Source organism: Prionailurus bengalensis, chromosome B1 (assembly GCF_016509475.1).
Source record: "Prionailurus bengalensis isolate Pbe53 chromosome B1, Fcat_Pben_1.1_paternal_pri, whole genome shotgun sequence".
Lineage (NCBI taxonomy): Eukaryota > Metazoa > Chordata > Mammalia > Carnivora > Felidae > Prionailurus > Prionailurus bengalensis.
In genome coordinates this window covers 2893144-2910655 of record NC_057344.1, presented here as the reverse complement: position 1 = coordinate 2910655, position 17512 = coordinate 2893144, and the positions used below count along the sequence as shown (strand labels likewise).

General features: G+C 45.8%; 1 protein-coding gene across 2 annotated transcripts in view; it reads left to right on the top strand.

Moving 5' to 3' along the window:
* The window catches only part of CSMD1 (CUB and Sushi multiple domains 1), a 2022422-nt gene that overhangs the window by 1766975 nt on the left and 237935 nt on the right, over nucleotides 1-17512 (top strand). For both annotated transcript variants that reach the window (XM_043557450.1, XM_043557440.1), the window contains exons 31-36: nucleotides 80-196; nucleotides 4424-4537; nucleotides 6240-6335; nucleotides 13512-13715; nucleotides 14987-15111; nucleotides 15712-15808. In XM_043557450.1, coding sequence (XP_043413385.1) covers nucleotides 80-196; nucleotides 4424-4537; nucleotides 6240-6335; nucleotides 13512-13715; nucleotides 14987-15111; nucleotides 15712-15808 — 753 coding nt within the window. The remainder of the gene's footprint in view (nucleotides 1-79; nucleotides 197-4423; nucleotides 4538-6239; nucleotides 6336-13511; nucleotides 13716-14986; nucleotides 15112-15711; nucleotides 15809-17512) is intronic.

The following is a 17512-nucleotide window of genomic DNA, read 5'->3' as shown; positions in this document are numbered from 1 at the left end:
CATCCTCCTGCGGCCCCGCCCCTCGCGAGCAGGTGTGGCGATGGTTTTGCACATGCTGTTTGCTTACTCCCTCTTGCAGCTCCCTGCGGAGGCCAGTACACGGGGTCCGAAGGGGTCGTTTTGTCACCAAACTACCCTCATAATTACACGGCCGGTCAAATATGCCTCTACTCCATAACGGTGCCAAAGGAGTTTGGTAAGTTTCTCTTCCTTTAATGTTTTGTTCGTGGTCATATTTGTTTCGATGTTAATTTTTCTGTCATCTTATAAACAAACCTTTCGGCTCTGACTATAATACAAAATATAAAAGAAGACGACTTGTGTTAAAGCAACAGGTTTTCTAAACGTACACAGCATCCACTCCAGTTATTTTATCAATGTCATATGAAATGCGTAAGTTTTCTTCTAAGATTCTGATCCAGAATAATCAGAGAGAATCAGTTTGGTTTGACTCATCCTTTGTTAGAAACTGGTTTTTTTTTGAGGCAGGATGGCCAAGTGAGGTGGGCCAGGGGAACACTGGATACCAGTCTGCACCTGCATTTCTCAGTCCGATGCTGACGGAAGTCACCGGATCAGTGAGCTCACCTTCGAGTGGGTAGAGATGTAAAAGCGGGCAGATCCCCATGTGACCCCACGACACCTTGCTTACGAATTTCCCTCCTGAACCTCGCTTCCAGTCTGAGCCAGCTTTCCGCATGGCTTCTTCTCTAGAAGGGCCTTCCTGCCGGGTCTGCACTGGGTTTTCCCAGAGCTGGATTCCCACACTTCCAGTCTCACTCTTGACCACGGACATTTCCTTTGACTTGGGTTCTTTTCTGGAGTAAACCAGATAGTCGTTTTTATAACTTTATAGACCAGGTTCTTTTTTTCCCCAGTAGTACAGTGAAAACCCTACATGGCTAAGTTTTGTTTTTTTTTTTTTTTTTACATGTGATGTAGCAGCCATCCACTCATAGACAGACAGCAGATAAGATTCTAAGGCTAGAATCTGTTTGAGGGAAAACCTTTTGGAAAGTACAATTATAACACAAGTAAGTTACTTTTTGGGTAAGAAATTGGCATGCGGGAGACAAACAGTTTCTGGATGGCAAGTAAGTTGTTCTGCGCATGTGCGTTTGCACAAGACGGGCAGACATTTCTAATAAATGTTAAGTTGGTAAATGAGCGAGGTCTCGCAACACAAGTCGTACACGACGCCCGATGTCACGTGATCACAGCTGAGCCAGTGGTCCTTGAAATTTGCTTTGATATTCGAGTGCTTTGGATGACAAGCGTGTTTCCGGAAGGCGTTATGCTGGCAAACCAAGGTTTTACTCTATTTATTATCTACAGGCCTCTTCGAAACTGACGAAAACCTTCACCAGGAACTGACTTTAGCCTTAGGTGTTGTAGGTCACGGGCCCTTCATGAACCGTGTGACGAACTTGCTTGCTCTTTTACCACACACCATGTAGTGTCTACCCTGGGCCAGTACTCAAGACTGTTGGGCTTTTCGGGCTGGGCTTTCCTTGGTGTTTAAGAGATGATGGACATGCTCGTGGAGACCAGGGCAGGGGGACCAGCTCCCCAACAGGCAAAGGGCTGGTTCACTTACTCTGTGAATGAGCGACAGCTGTTACTCTCATGTAAAAAGTGAGAGGGCTTCAGAATATCTACTTTGCTACAATAAACAAACAATAAAACTTAGAATAGCTCCTGATTCTCACTCTTTTTGCTTGACCAATTCCTTTAAACCAATGTCACTTCTTCAGCTCCCGTTAATTCGTTTTTTCCACGTGAGTGCTTAACGACATCCTCCAGTTACTTTCCTATTCCTTTTACTTTTGTTCATAGATAAACAGCAGAACGTATTTATCACAATGGAATATAGCAGCCATATTCTATGATTTTAGTTTATTTCAAAATTTATTGAATTGTCACAACACAATTATGATTTCCCAACAGATAAAAAAAAAGTCACACCTCTATCCTAAATATTGATCAGAGTTTCCCAGTCTGAAATGTTTAAAGATATACATTTATCACATTCTATCCAGGCAGAAAATTTTAATTTAAATTTTAATTTGAAATTAAAATAGTTGCACAGAGGATTAAATGAAAATCTATACTGCCTTATCTTGTATTATCTTTCTTCTTTTCCTTACTCTCCTGGGAAATAAATCAGTTCAACAATTTCGGGGGCACCTGGGTGACTCGGTTGAATGTCCGACTCTTGATTTCTCCTCAGGTCATAATCCCAGAGTCATGGGATCGAGCCCCACATCAGGCTCTGTGCTGAGGATGGAGTCTGCTTAGGATTCTCTCTCTCCCTCTCTCTCTGCCCCTACCCTGCTCATGTGCTCTCTCTGTCACTATCTCTCTCTCTCTCTAAAATAATAATAATAATAATAATGATAATAACAAACAATTGTGATAAGGGCCAGGATGAACAAAACATAGTCTGTGCCCTAAAATGCCCACTTTTTAAGTGCCACATTAGCTCAAGGTGTGGGCGTCGCTAGGTGGGAAGAGGCATGACTGTGGTGAACACAGGTTCCAGGTGGGAAGTAACATTTGAGGAAGGTCTTCAGATACTCCAATACTCTCCCTGTTTTCACCCAAAGTGTCACCAAAGTACCTTTCTACGACAAAGCTCTGATCACGGGAACACCCTGATACACATTTTTCACTCCCATTTTGCCCACGAGAAAACCCCTCGTTTTTAGGTCCTGAAGTCTCAGGCTGCGGTGGCTTTTGCTTTCCAACCCCCTCCTTGTCTCTTACCCACTGAGCGCCTGCCACACCAGACCTTTTGCCATATTTGTCACCTGCGAAGTTTTGCTTTCAATGTTCACGTACTGAAATAATTCCCTGCCCTTCGTTCTTCCCCCCAAGTGGTTTAACTTCTCATGCCTCAAGGAAGCGACACTGCTCTCCCCACTAGGAGACATGGACTCCCCCCAGGGAGACCCCGTGGCCATGAGCACTTGTCAGTCTTGGCTGCCCATTTGGGGCAGAGTCAGTTGTAGGTCTGAGCTCTGCCCAAGCAGCTCATCAGAGAAGCCTCATCTTGGCCAACACGTAGACCCACACCCGTATTTGTTGTGAGGAGCTCAGTGCACGTTGGCACGTGACGGTCCTAGGACCATGTTTCTCTGGATCATCTTCAAATTCTGGTTCTAAAAGTTTCTTGAAATTACGTGTCTGTGATTCACTTTTGTGCTATTTAAAAGACCCAAGCATCCTGCCTCCAACGTGATGAAGGTTTCATTACTGGGGGTGGGGGGCTGCTATGAGAAAGGAATTGTATGAGCCAGGACCATGTTGAAATCATAAAATTCTCTTCCTCTTTCTAATTCTTTGTTTTAGAGCAGTTCATCCATTGGGAAAGTCCTCCTGGCTTACATGCTTCCTTTAATTATTTGTCTCTAGAAAATTATAAAGGAATTATAAAATCTTAAAATACATGTATGTATGTGTACGTATACTCTATTACGTGCATACTGTACACGGTGCATATTATACATACGTGTTTATGTATATATGTAATACATGTGTGTGACAGAATATATGGCATATCTAAAACACACACACACACACACACACACACACACACAAGCTACTACAGTTAGATTCCCCTCCATTTGGCCAACACATTAGTTCATTAGAATCTGACATGTATAATTGATACATACATATCCATTTCTTATGCAGAATGAGAATAATTTTAGTTTAAACCTTGCACATAAATAAGAATTAGTCGCTCCTTGCTTATATACTAAATCACAAGTGTTTCTAACTATTGTGGAGGCCTATATATTGTCACTTTGAGTGAAAAAGTTTATGAAGTTTGAAGTGCTGAAATGCACAGTAATGTTTTACTTGGAGGAGGTGTGTTCTTGCTATTTATATCACCCGTGAGATAAATAAAATTGTGTGGTGGGGTCATAATAAACAGCTCTATGGTATGTTGCTGACCTGTGTGTAAATCGCAATAAGTTCACGTGAATTTCACCTTGTAATAACAAGTGAACAATTTTAAATTCCTCACCAAACTGGCATGTTTTTAAAACCAAGAATTGTCTTGATCCCTGTACCTATTGTACATGAAACGAAACATCGTTAACTGCTGCTCTTAAATAATGGGGCAGCTTTATGGCTATTCTTGTATTATCCTAATGTAGTTCCAGAAAAAAATTTAATATTCAAACAGATTGGGAACAGTAATGCTATTCCTTTTATTATGTTTCAAGACATTGAGAAGCGAAATAAAATTGTTTAAGCCACTGAAAACTGTTAGAAAGCCGGGGAAACCAGTTCATGATTTTCTGCCGGAATCTTAGGAGCACGATCCTTGAGAGGAATCGGTACATAGGTGGTGTAAGCCTCCGTGTCTGTGTTTTCTAATAAGCGTTGTGCCACCCACCCCTTTATTTTGCAGTCGTATTCGGACAGTTCGCCTATTTCCAGACGGCACTGAATGATTTGGCAGAATTATTTGATGGGACACACCCACAGGCCAGACTTCTCAGCTCTCTCTCCGGGTCACATTCAGGTAAACATTCAAAGCATTTGATCTTTAATTTTATTTAGACGGCCAGGGTGACTCATTTTAAACTTGTCTTTTTTTTTTCTTTTTTAATGAGGGAGAAATGCAATCATCTTTGAATTTGCTTGCCTACTTAATAACATTGTATCTTCGATAAAAAATTTCAACTGTATGTTTATCTCAGATATAAAACCGCTGACCATCATTTTGCTTACTAAGGTTGTAGGAAATACAATATCCATCTCAAGAACAAAGGAAAATATCGGAAAAAGAAGGGATAATAAATGATCTTGTGTGTTCTGTTTTCTGTCCTATGTCCCCTAATCTTCCTGGAGATAAGCAGTATCAATATTGTGGTCTCAGTCCTTGCCAACCTTTAAATACGTGCGTATAGAGATTCATCACGCTCCCACAAGTACACGGGCGCGTACGTGTATACACATACACAGATGAATGTGTGCGTGTGTAAATGCGCGTAAACGTACGTGGGGCTGCATAAAACGGGATGCTATTTCAACCTCATTTTGTACGCCACGCTTTTATTGAAAATCACATCTGCAGTTGTTTCCCTACGAAAAAGTATCTAGACCGAAAGTGATTCGTTTCAGTGCTGAACAGGATTCAGTTGACTAGCGCAGCGCAATTTAATTAGCCCCTCGTGGATTGGGACCCTGGGCAAACTGCAAGGTTTGTGCAGTCACTGCGTTGTCATCCCTGACCAAAGTCAAGTTGTGCGTGTGGATCACACACTCTTGCCAACCAAGACTAAGTTTGATTATTTCCTGTTTTTCACTGTTGTTAACCAAGGTCCTTAAGACCTATGTCTTGTTCTTTTCTGCCAATGTCCGATGATGGAACGTCGAGAAACGCATCAGAAGATACAGATTTATGTTATGTTATGTTATGTTATGTTATGTTATGTTATGTTATGTTATGTTATCTTAGAGAGACAGAGACAGAGTCTGAGCGGGGGAGGGGCAGAGAGAAAGGGAGACACAGAATCAGAAGCAGGCTCCAGCCTCCTAGCTGTCAGTACAGAGCCCAATGTGGGGCTCGAACCCATGAACCGTGAGATCATGACCTGAGCCAAAGTCGGAAGCTTAACCGACTGAGCCACCCAAGCACCCCCAGAAGATACAGATTTATAGTACTGTTACCTATTGACAAATTCACCTCTGAAATGCTTATGTCATTCATATGCTCCTTAGTGGCACGTGAGAGAGACCGTTCCTGTATAGTGGGTGTACTTTAAAAGGTAAAAATATATTTCATAAGTTTATTTTTTCTGAATCTAAATGCTTTAGTATTTTTAAACAAGTTTAGATTCAGATTTTCCTAATTTTCTTAATTGAAGTAAAATCCTAGCAAGTAACTGTCACATAAAGTTGATTCTGAGCTACTGATAAATCTAATTCTTGTATTTCCCACTTTGTCAGCTAACAGACTTATGATGAGTGCCTGCTTCAGAAGGAAGCATAAGTGAGATATTGATTAAATCCACATTTTAATAGAACGAACAGGCAAGACCAGTTTTAAAATCTTGATAGAAACAATGCGTCTGGGTCCTAAACCCAAAGGGAGATCTGATAAGAGTACAACAGCTGAGAGTGAAATTCCGAGTTAATAATAGTTATTTTCCAAAATATTTGCCACCACCCCACAGTGTATTCTACGGATCCCACTAATTACCTCTGGTTTTCTTCGTTAGGTGAAACATTGCCATTGGCAACATCAAATCAGATTCTTCTCCGATTCAGTGCGAAGAGCGGTTCCTCTGCCCGGGGTTTCCACTTTGTTTACCAAGGTAAGGGTCAAAGGTCACTGAGCACACCCCTCTGCCCTCCCAGACATCAGACATACTGCTGTTTTCAGTTAAAGCACTAGCCGTTTCTGCATTGTGTGTTTTTTTTAATACTTACGAAATCGAAGGTATTCATATGTTTATAATAAAAGGGTTTAATAAAAATATCACAATTTTGCTTTCTGACACTTAAATATATACGCTATTTCTCCTGCAAAGACACAGTGACACCTCATTTATCGGGCGTCATCAGGAAACACTTACTGATCCAATCCCCTCTGTCTGGCACTTTATACTTTGCAGAAGGATTGCATGTATATTATAGTTCATGTAACTCAGTAAAGTGTCTCGTAAGAGTGTAGATTTCAGTACCTGCTTTCGTGAAATACATTTAAAGCACATTTTACAATTCCAGATCTTCCCGTAAAAAAAGGAAGTCGAAAAGGCAACTTAACGAAATCAAACAAAACCCAAAATACCGTCCGTGCCTCCGTGACTCTAAACACCCATTTTGTCTTATTTGTGTTCTGTTAACTTTTGCACCTTGACACCTTTATATTTATTTCTGAAATTGGAGCTTATTCAAAATGTTGGGGATTGTGCAAAGTTTCTAAACAATGAGGATTGTTTTCTATCTCTGGAGTCTACCTTTGTCTTGTCTATTCAGTGCATGAACTTGACAAAAATCCATGTCAACTGTTTATACACTTTCAGAAGCACAGAGCGGGTCTTTGGATATAGGTTGTAATGGCCGTGAAGCTTGAGGTGTGAGAGACATTACCATCTTGGCGGATAAACTGTGTGTTCCAAAAGAGGAAGACTTCCTTTTTCCAGGTCTCAGTTTTGCTCGAGGCTACAGAGATTACTCGCCCCTCTTAGCTATTTTCCTCGGAAGTGGCAAGTGGCGGGGAAGCCCCAAGTGCCAGTAGCTTCTGTCCTTTGCTAAAGACTTTGGAAAACGAGCTTGACATCATAGTGTTTGTAAAAAAAGAAAAAAAAATTACGGCAAATAGCAGTCTGTCATTTCACTTACAACTCATTTCTAATGCTCTCACGCTGCAAGACCCATGCCCTCAAAATGATTTTTCTAAAATCTATAAACTATAAAATATTTCATCATAAAAACCTCACTGCTCAGGAACAAGATGAGGTGTAAAGGAATGAGAAGGAATAGCACCTTAAGTACACTTTTTAACCTGGAGACATTTAAGCTACTGACACGGACTGTCTTGATAAGGGGCTTTCCTTCCTTTTTGATAAAGATTAGACATCGAATAAAATATCTGAGGCAAATGACCCTGACTCTATCCTACTTACAAATACTGTCCTCAGAAGTCACGACTTTAAAAGGTATGTTTCTTGGCTTCTTAGTAACATATCGCCATTAAAATGAATGAAAACAGAAAAGCGGTAAGAAAAGAAAATCATTTATAGGAGGAATATGTTTTCCTTGTCCTTAAGAGTATATAATGACACTAACACCCTCAATATTTTATAAAGTCTCAATATACCTCCTTTTCTTGCTTTGTTCCTATAGTGAGTTTATGCAAAAATTGTCTTTTTATCAAAGCTAAATCCCTTGGAAGCAAAGAACTAGAATCATGAATGCAGTTTATAAATCACTTGAGAACACCTGGGGACATTTTCAATACATCTGAAAAGTTGAATTGAATATTACTTTCTGAAAGATGCCGGTTACGTGGGAGCCAAGAAATTATTTGAAATCCATTGTATAAAAACTTTCTGAATAGCACGTTCGAATACCACTTACGGCTTCATTCTTTCCTGAGTTACTAAAGCTTTATTTTTTTTCAACGTTTTTTTTTTTTTTTTTGTTTTTGTTTTATTATTTATTTTTGGGACAGAGAGAGACAGAGCATGAACGGGGGAAGGGCAGAGAGAGAGGGAGACACAGAATCGGAAACAGGCTCCAGGCTCTGAGCCATCAGCCCAGAGCCTGACGCGGGGCTCGAACTCACAGACCGCGAGATCGTGACCTGGCTGAAGTCGGACGCTTAACCGACTGCGCCACCCAGGCGCCCCTTGAGTTACTAAAGCTTTAAATTGCACGGGGAGTTTCTGCACCTGTTAGAGACATCGGTGGCAAAGTAGGAAGCGAGGTCAGGGTGCAGGGAACCCGGACACCACCCAGGCATTCCAGCATCACTGCCTCTTGCGCTCCACTCCCCGGCCCTCCCTGCCGCCTGCTTAATAATGAGGCCTAAGTAATGAAGATGTTTCCATCTTTCTGATCCTGTGGAGAAATGGACGTAGGCTTTGTTTTACAAAGTGTCCTAATTAACTTATGTCTTTGCTGGTTTTCCTTTGCTTTCCACACCCCTTAGAGGCAGAAGGGTCTATTTGAAAGGTCAGAAGTGGGAAAGACAGTGAGTTAGGACCCACGAGCACCCCAAAAGAGGCGAATGGAGGGGATCCCTTCCTAACCCGGTGCTTTAAATACCTGTCCCACATCAGTTTGTCAGTGACGACTCAGTGCCTGTGAAGCCCTGCGTCCGGCTGCTTGGTGCTATTGAATGAAACACTCAAGGACGCTATCTACTTGGGGTGGAGGAACTACTTTCCAGGTCACGGGTCCTACAAGCAGTAGTGTGGACGGAGACGGAGAAGACATGGTGCATTTCAGTGACAGGCAGGCACCTTTTACAGCAGGTGGCTCGGGAGTCATTCCTCCTGGGGCCACCTTGCATCCCCCTTGCATTCTGCCACCACACACCTCGGCGATGTGACAGTTGACTCGAGAAGCAAAAGCTGTTGGTAGAACCTACCAGGAACAGACATCTGGAGATTCTCCTGGAGTGTGAGGGTCCCTGGGGCTGTGCTAACATTTCGGTTTCCCAACTGGACCGCTGTTGATGTTTGTCCTACATAAACAAAGTTCCCTGAAGACACGGCAGGAGCACGCCTCGCTTTCCGATGTGAATGCGTTCAAGTGGCTTCTTGGATTTCCTTTCAGGCAACCTGGAGAGGGTGTCCCCTCCCTCCTGCCCCAGCACCCAGCGATTCCTGAGCCCTCCCTCCCTGAGCTCCCAGACCTACACACTGGCAGGACTGCAGTCAGCAAAGGGGATTCTGCACATTTTGATAATCTTTGGCACTCCGCAGAAAATGGATCGCGCGTAAAGTCAGTGTATTCTGGGGGCAGCGAGAAAATCAAAATTCATGTCACCCTAAGAAACCCACCATGTGGAACACTCACCTACTGTTCCTTAATAAATTGAGCACAGTCTGGTTCCTCTGGTGTTAGAAGAGCCCTTTTAGTCTATATTATGATGTGCTTATGTTGCATTTGTAGATTTTTTGGGGGCCCCAAATACACACTTTTTTTCAGGTTTTTTTAATGTTTATTTATTTTTGAGAGAGAGAGAGAGAGAGAGACAGAGCATGAGCAGGGAAGGGGCAGAGAGAGGGAGAAACAGAATCCAAGGCAGGCTCGTGGCTCTGAGCTGTCAGCACAGAGCCCGACGTGGGGCTCGAACTCACGAACAAGATCATGACGTGAGCTAAAGTCTGACCTTGAGCCAAGTGAGCCACCCAGGTGCCCCACCTTTTAATAACAGAATCAACCTTAGCAATATTGGAAACAACACAAGAGCCGACGTGCGTGGCCACAGAGACGACTGAGGCAGAGCAGATAAGTCTCCTGTCCTCTCCTGCTTACTCTGAGGCACGTGCTAATTTATGGCAGCGTGGTTACAAACCATCTGCACAACCCCCCACCCCCGCCATGCTCTGTGTGTGCATGTGACTGCATGTGTCTATATTAAACTCGGCAGTCGACAGTGTCTCATGAGTGTACTACTATTTTTAACTCTCTTATATTTGTGCCTGGCTGTTTGCACAGATCATCCATTTTTCTTGGGTATTTCCATGCAGGATTCAGCACTTCATTAAGTTCTCTCAAAATAAGTCATTCACACCAAAGCTAGTAAACCAGGTAGGACATCCTGAATATTTCAGAGGGGAAAGGAGGCCATGTGTTTATATCAAGCTTCTCCTGACTGCACAACTTACAAGTGTCAGTTGGCCGAGTTTCTGTCTTTCTGGACACATTTGCTGTGTGGACAGCTCCATTCCAGATCCCCATCTGAAGCAGCCTCCCGCTTCCTGGCCTTCTGGCCTCCCGGTCTCCCAGATTCACTAGCTTGGGGCTTTCCTGTCCCAGGGTCTCCTACCTCCTACAGCAAGACTCACTGCCCTTAGCAGTGAAATAAACAGATAAACAACCTGGAAGCAGGAAGTTTGGTTAGAAAGAAATTGACGTGAAAATTTCCACGTGAGATCCTTCCCAGTTGTTTAAGTACATGTCTTTACTGATTTTCCCCAAACCTCATCTCCCTTTAGATGACATAAATTACAAGGTTTTCCACTTCGAAGAGACTCGCACTTTGTATAAAGAGCTTATAAAATGCATACTTCTTACAAAAAAGACTGAGCATAAAGTTTTGTTCATAATTCAGTGATGTGTGCTTGAATTCACTGACGAGTGATGGCTTGTCGAATCCGATTTTTCAACTACCCAAACAGAATGATTTTGAGAAATAGAAAATATCCCCCATCGCTAAAGACACAGGCAAGCCAGCCTCCCTTAGAGTGGCCAAGTGACTGCTGCGGGCATTCAGGTTTGTTACTAGGTTACTGTCGGTGTCTGGTTTTGTCGTCATACCTGCTCTGAAAGATGGGCGGTGAAGGAGCCGCGTGCGCAGACCTGGGCTGAGCTCTGGCAGTGGCTTCGGGCCAAGGACCCACCACGTGACGTTAGGCTCTGGCTTCCCCTCGCGGTGGGTGCTCTGAAAGCCCGAGAGCAGCCCCCAGCCCCCGCACCAGCACAGCGCACCTGCCGTGGCCGTCACTCGTCGTTCTGTCCGGCACCTTCTCTCCCGAGCCGACCTCAGTCCCCGTTCGCTTTCCGCTGGGCCGGTTCCCCTCTTCCTTCACCGCAGTGTGAAACATTGACTGAAAGATACAGGGTAGTAACCACAGAGGACGGAATTTCTCCCTGATGCTGCCCGAAACATCCAGGTGAAGAGCAGGGACCGGAGGATGGGCCGACAGGGAAAGTGGCTGAATGCTGTTGGATGCTCCCCAGACGGTGCATGGACGTTTGAGGTCGTCTGTGCCTGCTTCGGCCCCACTTTCCAGAGACTTAAAATTGTTCTTCTCCTCACTGGGGAAACTTCTTCCTCTAGAGAACACCCTTCATACTATCACCCAGATGTAGGTGTTGTTCATTTATCTTCGTTTCCTTAAAAAAGGACAACCATGAAGTTCATGAGGAAAGGCTGAATAGTGGCCTGTGTCTGAGTGACCCTTGATGGTGTGTTGTCCCCGTGTATGGGGCCTGGAGTGGCAGTGATGCCCTGGAAAAAGTGCTCGCATATTTATGAACGATTAATGTATTATTAGAAATAGAAACGTCACTGTGTTTGAGGCTTCTTAGATAAGCGTGCAGCGTTTGCTATCAGTAGCCGGGTGTTTTTCGTGTAATTCAGGACAAGGAGAAAAATTGCCATTGGAGACATTTCTCCATTTTGGTAACAACGGCAGCAAACATGGAGGAAGACGGCTCCATGGGACGGTCTTTATTTACTTCCTCTTTGGCCCTCACGCTTCTTGTTCAACTGCACCAAAATGCTGAGATATAAATATGACACAAAGGAATTTTCTGCAATTTTTATTATGATATAGTTATTCTGCATTCTGTTTTTACTTCTAAAAAAGAGCCATTCTGACGTATCATTGTTTCAACTGTAGTGCTTGGTATACAATTTGATAAACTCTGCGTCAGAATCGTCTTCTGAGTCCGTCTCGTAGACTTGCTTTCTTAGGAGCAGTTACTCAGATGCAGCCTGTCACTGGTCAGGTTCAATGCAAAACCTGATGTCCCCATGTTAGGAAAAGCAGTGTGAACATGGAGCACTGTTCTTCGGGAAAACAAGGACGCGAGCACGCTGTCAGAGGGGGGCACCGTTGGATGAAGAAATGCACAGACTGAAGAGCATCCTGGACACGATACATACAAACGGCCTTTAGCTGCAGAGGATAAAATCAGATCCTGGAGTTTTCGTGCCCATACCTTGTGGATCTGTTTCTCAACGAGTCGTTCTGGAGTAACAGACGTCTCTGCGAGCTGAAGTATATTCCAGACGTTACCCCGTGCCCCTTTTGGGAAGCAGAACAATGTCTCACAGACAGTAGATTCCACTACACAACCTAACAGACCCCTCACCTCGCACTGGAACGAGGCTCACCTGCCCGTGACTGTCAGCCGAAGACCAGACCTCAACGAAAACCACAGCCCAGGGAGACCCTGGGGGTGTCTCAGAAAGGGAGTTCCGAGAGGGGCTGGTTATGGGATTGAGGTTTGTGCCAGGTGATTTGGGACGGGGTTAAAGGCCGTGTGATTTTGCTTCGCCAGAGGGGCTGTTGGGGGGGGGGGGAACGGGCCGTGTGGTTGGCCATCTTGACTTTTATCCAGAGGAAGGAACGCGTGTGTTGTTGCAAATGGCAGCATTTATTTCTGTTTTAAGGCTAAACGGTGTTCCATTGTATGGACGTAACACGTTTTCTCTATCCCTTCACCCACTGATGGGACACTTAGGTTGTCTCCACAGCGTGGCTACTGTGAAGAAGGCTGTGGTGGACACATGGGTGCAGACAGGTCTTTGAGATCCTGACTTCAGTGTTTGGGGGGATATATCTGCAGAAGTGGGATGCATTCACGGAAGTGCTGGGTCATCCGGTAGTTGTGTTTTTAATTTTGTTATTACATCACAATAGCCGTATTATACTCACTAGACTCTAAGGTCTTTGAGGGTAAGTGCAAGTTCTGAGGCACCTCGTTATCATGAGCACAGTGATTTGGGTGCTTAATTAATTTTAATTGCCTGCATATCACTCAGATCTCATAAGGCGCCAATGCTCCTGATGCCGCGTTTAACTCCTCTGAAAGGAGAACATAAGGCGGTCCTTGGGGTTGGTAAGAGGTTGGATGCAGGTATGGAAGTGCTCCCCACATCGTTCCCTCTAGAACCTGCGGAAGGCGTTACTGATTTCTGTATTAACATAAACTCGTTCTGGACTCTCTTGACTCCTTTTCCAAGGAAATGGTGGGGCTTCCCCGGGAAGACACCGATGGCCGTGTTGTGTGTTTGCTTCTAGCTGTCCCTCGAACCAGCGATACCCAGTGCAGCTCTGTCCCTGAGCCCAGATACGGACGGAGAATTGGCTCCGAGTTCTCGGCCGGTTCGATTGTTCGATTCGAGTGCAACCCGGGGTACCTCCTTCAGGGCTCCACCGCCATCCGCTGCCAGTCCGTGCCTAACGCGTTAGCTCAGTGGAACGACACAATCCCGAGCTGCGTGGGTAAGTGTGCCCGCAGGTGTGACGGCGTGCGTGCTCGCGGGTGTGATGGTATATCTGCCCGCGGGTGTGACGGTGTGTGTGCTTGTGGGTGTGACGGCGTGCGTGTGTCCACAAGGCGTGACAGCGTGCATGCCCGTGGGTGTGACAGCATGCGTGCCCGCAGGTGTGACGGTGTGTGCGCTCGCAGGTGTGACGGTGTGTGTGCTTGTGGGTGTGACGGCATGCGTGTCCACAGGTGTGACAGCGTGCGTGCTCGCGGGTGTGACAGTGCGTGTGCCCGCGGGTGTGACAACGTGTGTGCCCGCGGGTGTGACAGCGTGTGTGCCTGCGGGTGTGACGGTGTGCGTGCCCGCAGGTGTGACGGCGTGCGTGTGTCCACAAGGCGTGACAGCGTGCACAAGGCTGTTCCCTCCAGCTTCACAGCTGGACGAACAGCTTCCGATGCTCCCGTCCAGTGTGCACAGCCTGATCCCGCTCCAGACCTGTTCAAAAAGAACGTGTTTCCTCTGAAATAGCGGTGGAGCGGCTCCACGCTAAAAGTCACTGTGTCTCATGAAACAACTCATTAGATTAACGAGGATGAAATGCGTTTTGTTGCACAAAACCTATCAAGTACGCCATTAACTCTCAAGCCCTGGGTATAGAGCATAATTTCCTTTTGGGGAAGAATCGTTACAGTGTTGATTTGCTGTCTCGTAATGTCCTCTTAATAAATTTGTGCTGATGAAGGCTTGAAAAGTAACAGGTTAATGCCGCCCGAATAACAGTGGCCTTGTTAGTTATAGTTTATTTGTTTCATTTTGCGTGACAACCTCGAGAGCAGTCGCCATGAGGTCTTGAATTCACTTGTACGTTTTCAGCATCTCTTCTCCCCAGATTTGCTCATAAATCCCCTTACTCTCATTTGGGGTTGCTTGTCTACATATGGAAGGCAATAGTTTGCAAAGCTCCTTAACTCATCCGGATAAAATTATTCTGAACAGCATTCACTTCCGAGATGTCACTGTCAGGTACAGCCCCTTCTTAGCCTGAAGAGGCTTGCTTTTAGACACCAGATCTGTGAACCTTGGTACTATGGTAGGCAATAATCAATGATACTGGGAATTGGTAAGAGAATAGACTGAATTTGACCTTGGCCACCACATGCCATTGAGAGGACCATACTCCATGTCAAATGTGTCTTTGATCACACAGCAGAGAAACGCTAAGCATGAAATTAATGCTGTCCTTTGCTGTACTTTATTTTTATGAGATACGGTTCTGTCTTTTAGTCCCCTGCAGTGGCAATTTCACTCAGCGCAGAGGTACAATTTTATCCCCCGGCTATCCTGAACCATATGGTAACAACTTAAACTGTATCTGGAAAATCATAGTTACGGAGGGATCAGGAATCCAGGTAAGCCCCTCAAGCCCGGAGCGCCTGAATGCACGGGGCTTGCTTTCTGTGTTTGTTTTCTTGTTTGCGTTGGTTATTTTTAAATACTTAAACCATAACCTGTTTCCCTTTTCTTACTTCTTCTACAACATGTTTCTAATCACATTTCTAAACTTGGGATTAAAACCAATAGATTTGGGGGGCGCCTGGGTGGCGCAGTCGGTTAAGCGTCCGACTTCAGCCAGGTCACGATCTCGCGGTCCGGGAGTTCGAGCCCCGCGTCAGGCTATGGGCTGATGGCTCGGAGCCTGGAGCCTGTTTCCGATTCTGTGTCTCCCTCTCTCTCTGCCCCTCCCCCGTTCATGCCCTGTCTCTCTCTGTCCCAAAAATAAATAAACGTTGAAAAAAAAAATTAAAAAAAAAAAAACCAATAGATTTGGGGGATAAAAGCTGCCCAAAGTGCCGTTTGTAGAAATTTGCTAATGTCGCTTCATGGTTTATTTTGTGGGGTTTCACGTTTCTCTTTGGTGCATGTATTAAGTTTCATGGAAAAACCCTGCATGATCAGGCAAATTTCTCTAAACCGAAAATACTTAGTAACTGAACACTGTTGTTTGCTAGATTCAAGTGATCAGTTTTGCCACGGAGCAGAACTGGGACTCTCTGGAGATTTACGACGGAGGGGACATGACCGCGCCCAGGCTGGGAAGCTTCTCAGGTATGATGACACCAGTTCCCTCCCGTCTTTGTGAATCAGAGTCATCAAACGCTAACGAAATGAGCAACAGCCACAAAACGTTCCATGTAGACGTTTTCCTACCACACTCGTGCACATCCACATTCGCTCATCTAGTGTTGATAGTCTCAGAGCGAGACCGCAGGTGAGCCAAGAGACAGCTCTGTTCCCAGTGAGCGGGACTCACGCTGGGGAGGTAGCAGGTAGACGGTGTTTGCATGTGACAGTCTGAGGCCGGGGGGCGAGGGACCCAGGGGTAGTAACGGCAGGTAGGGGTGAAGCGAAGGGTAGCTCACGGTTCACAGTTCCTGCGAAGAGATGTGCTGAGATCGGGCCGTCCAGGAAACTGTACTGCACGGTTTGGAGCTTCGAGGCCTGAGATCTGTAGTGCTTTGGGGTCCGCCAGGTTTGCAGCGCAGTGCCGCCCTTGACAGCAGGTGTCACCAGACCTGAAGTGTAGGCAGCCCCCCCTTGCTCTTTCTTCCACCTGCCGGGTCCACGGAAACTGCTTCCGGGTTGGCCTTGGCGTCTCCCTCCTCGCCCTGGCGGTAAGCAGTGCTGTCCAGCTCTCTCTTCCCTTTCTTTTCTACTGGGAGGTTATCTTGTTTCCTCCGCCCTGAACAGCACCAACGTATCAAAATTCCCGACAGAGGGGCGCGTGGGTGGCCCAGTCCGTAAGCATCTGACTCTTGCTCTTGGCTCGGGTCATGATGTCATGGTTTGTGAGTTCGAGCCCCGTGTTGGGCTCTGTGCTGACAGCGTGGACCCTGCTTAGGATTCTCTCTCTCCCTCTCTCTCTGCCCCTTTCCGGCACTCTCTCTGTCTCTCTCCCTCTCTTCTCTGTCTCTGTCTCCCTCTCTCTCTGCCCCTTTCCGGCGCTCTCTCTCTCTCTCTCTCTCTCTCTCTCCCCCTCTCTTCTCTGTCTCTGTCTGTCTCTCTCTCTCCAAGTAAATAAACCTTAAATAATTTTTAAAAATCTTGACGGTAGCTGTTATCAAGATCACCGTCTTCCCTGTCACCATCATCATCATGACCTTTACTGAGCCCTGATAGGGCCAGGCTAACAGAGTCCTAAAAATCGCACTCTGCGCGAAGTGCTGTCCTCGCCTTTGTCTTACAACTGAGGAGCAACGATCTCCACGTTTCAGAATTAACCAGGATTGCACAGAAAACTAAGAGCTTTTCTAAGAGTGCGCCTGGCCCCACAGACTGCTCCTTGTGGGGTACTGGCCCGAACGACGTCTCCCCCTGATCTCGGCCGCATCTGGAGATACCTCCACCCTGTCGCTCAGCAGGCGCCGAAAGAAAAGCGGGGGACGGGCAGGCTGTTTGCGGTGCGCGCCACAGCTGTGATCTGACCACGCACTTCTTAAATTACTCCAGAGTTGTCTCTGGCTGTCAGCAGATGAAAGCGTCTTTTTACGGGGCCATTTAAAGTTTCGTGTGAGACAATGCCAGTAGAGGGTATCACTCCTCACACGCCACCTGTGTTGGTGTGTCTTCGCGTGGCGTATCCTTGGGGACGTTTATGTGCGACTGCCCCTTCCAGACCTGCACGCCTCATCTGCTGTGCCGTCTCCCCTGGAAAGGTTCACGTCCTGCCCCCACCACATAGCGCTGTCACAGTTCAGCTTGGCCTGCGACTTTCTACACCACCTCCTATGTGTCAGTATGATGCAGATATCA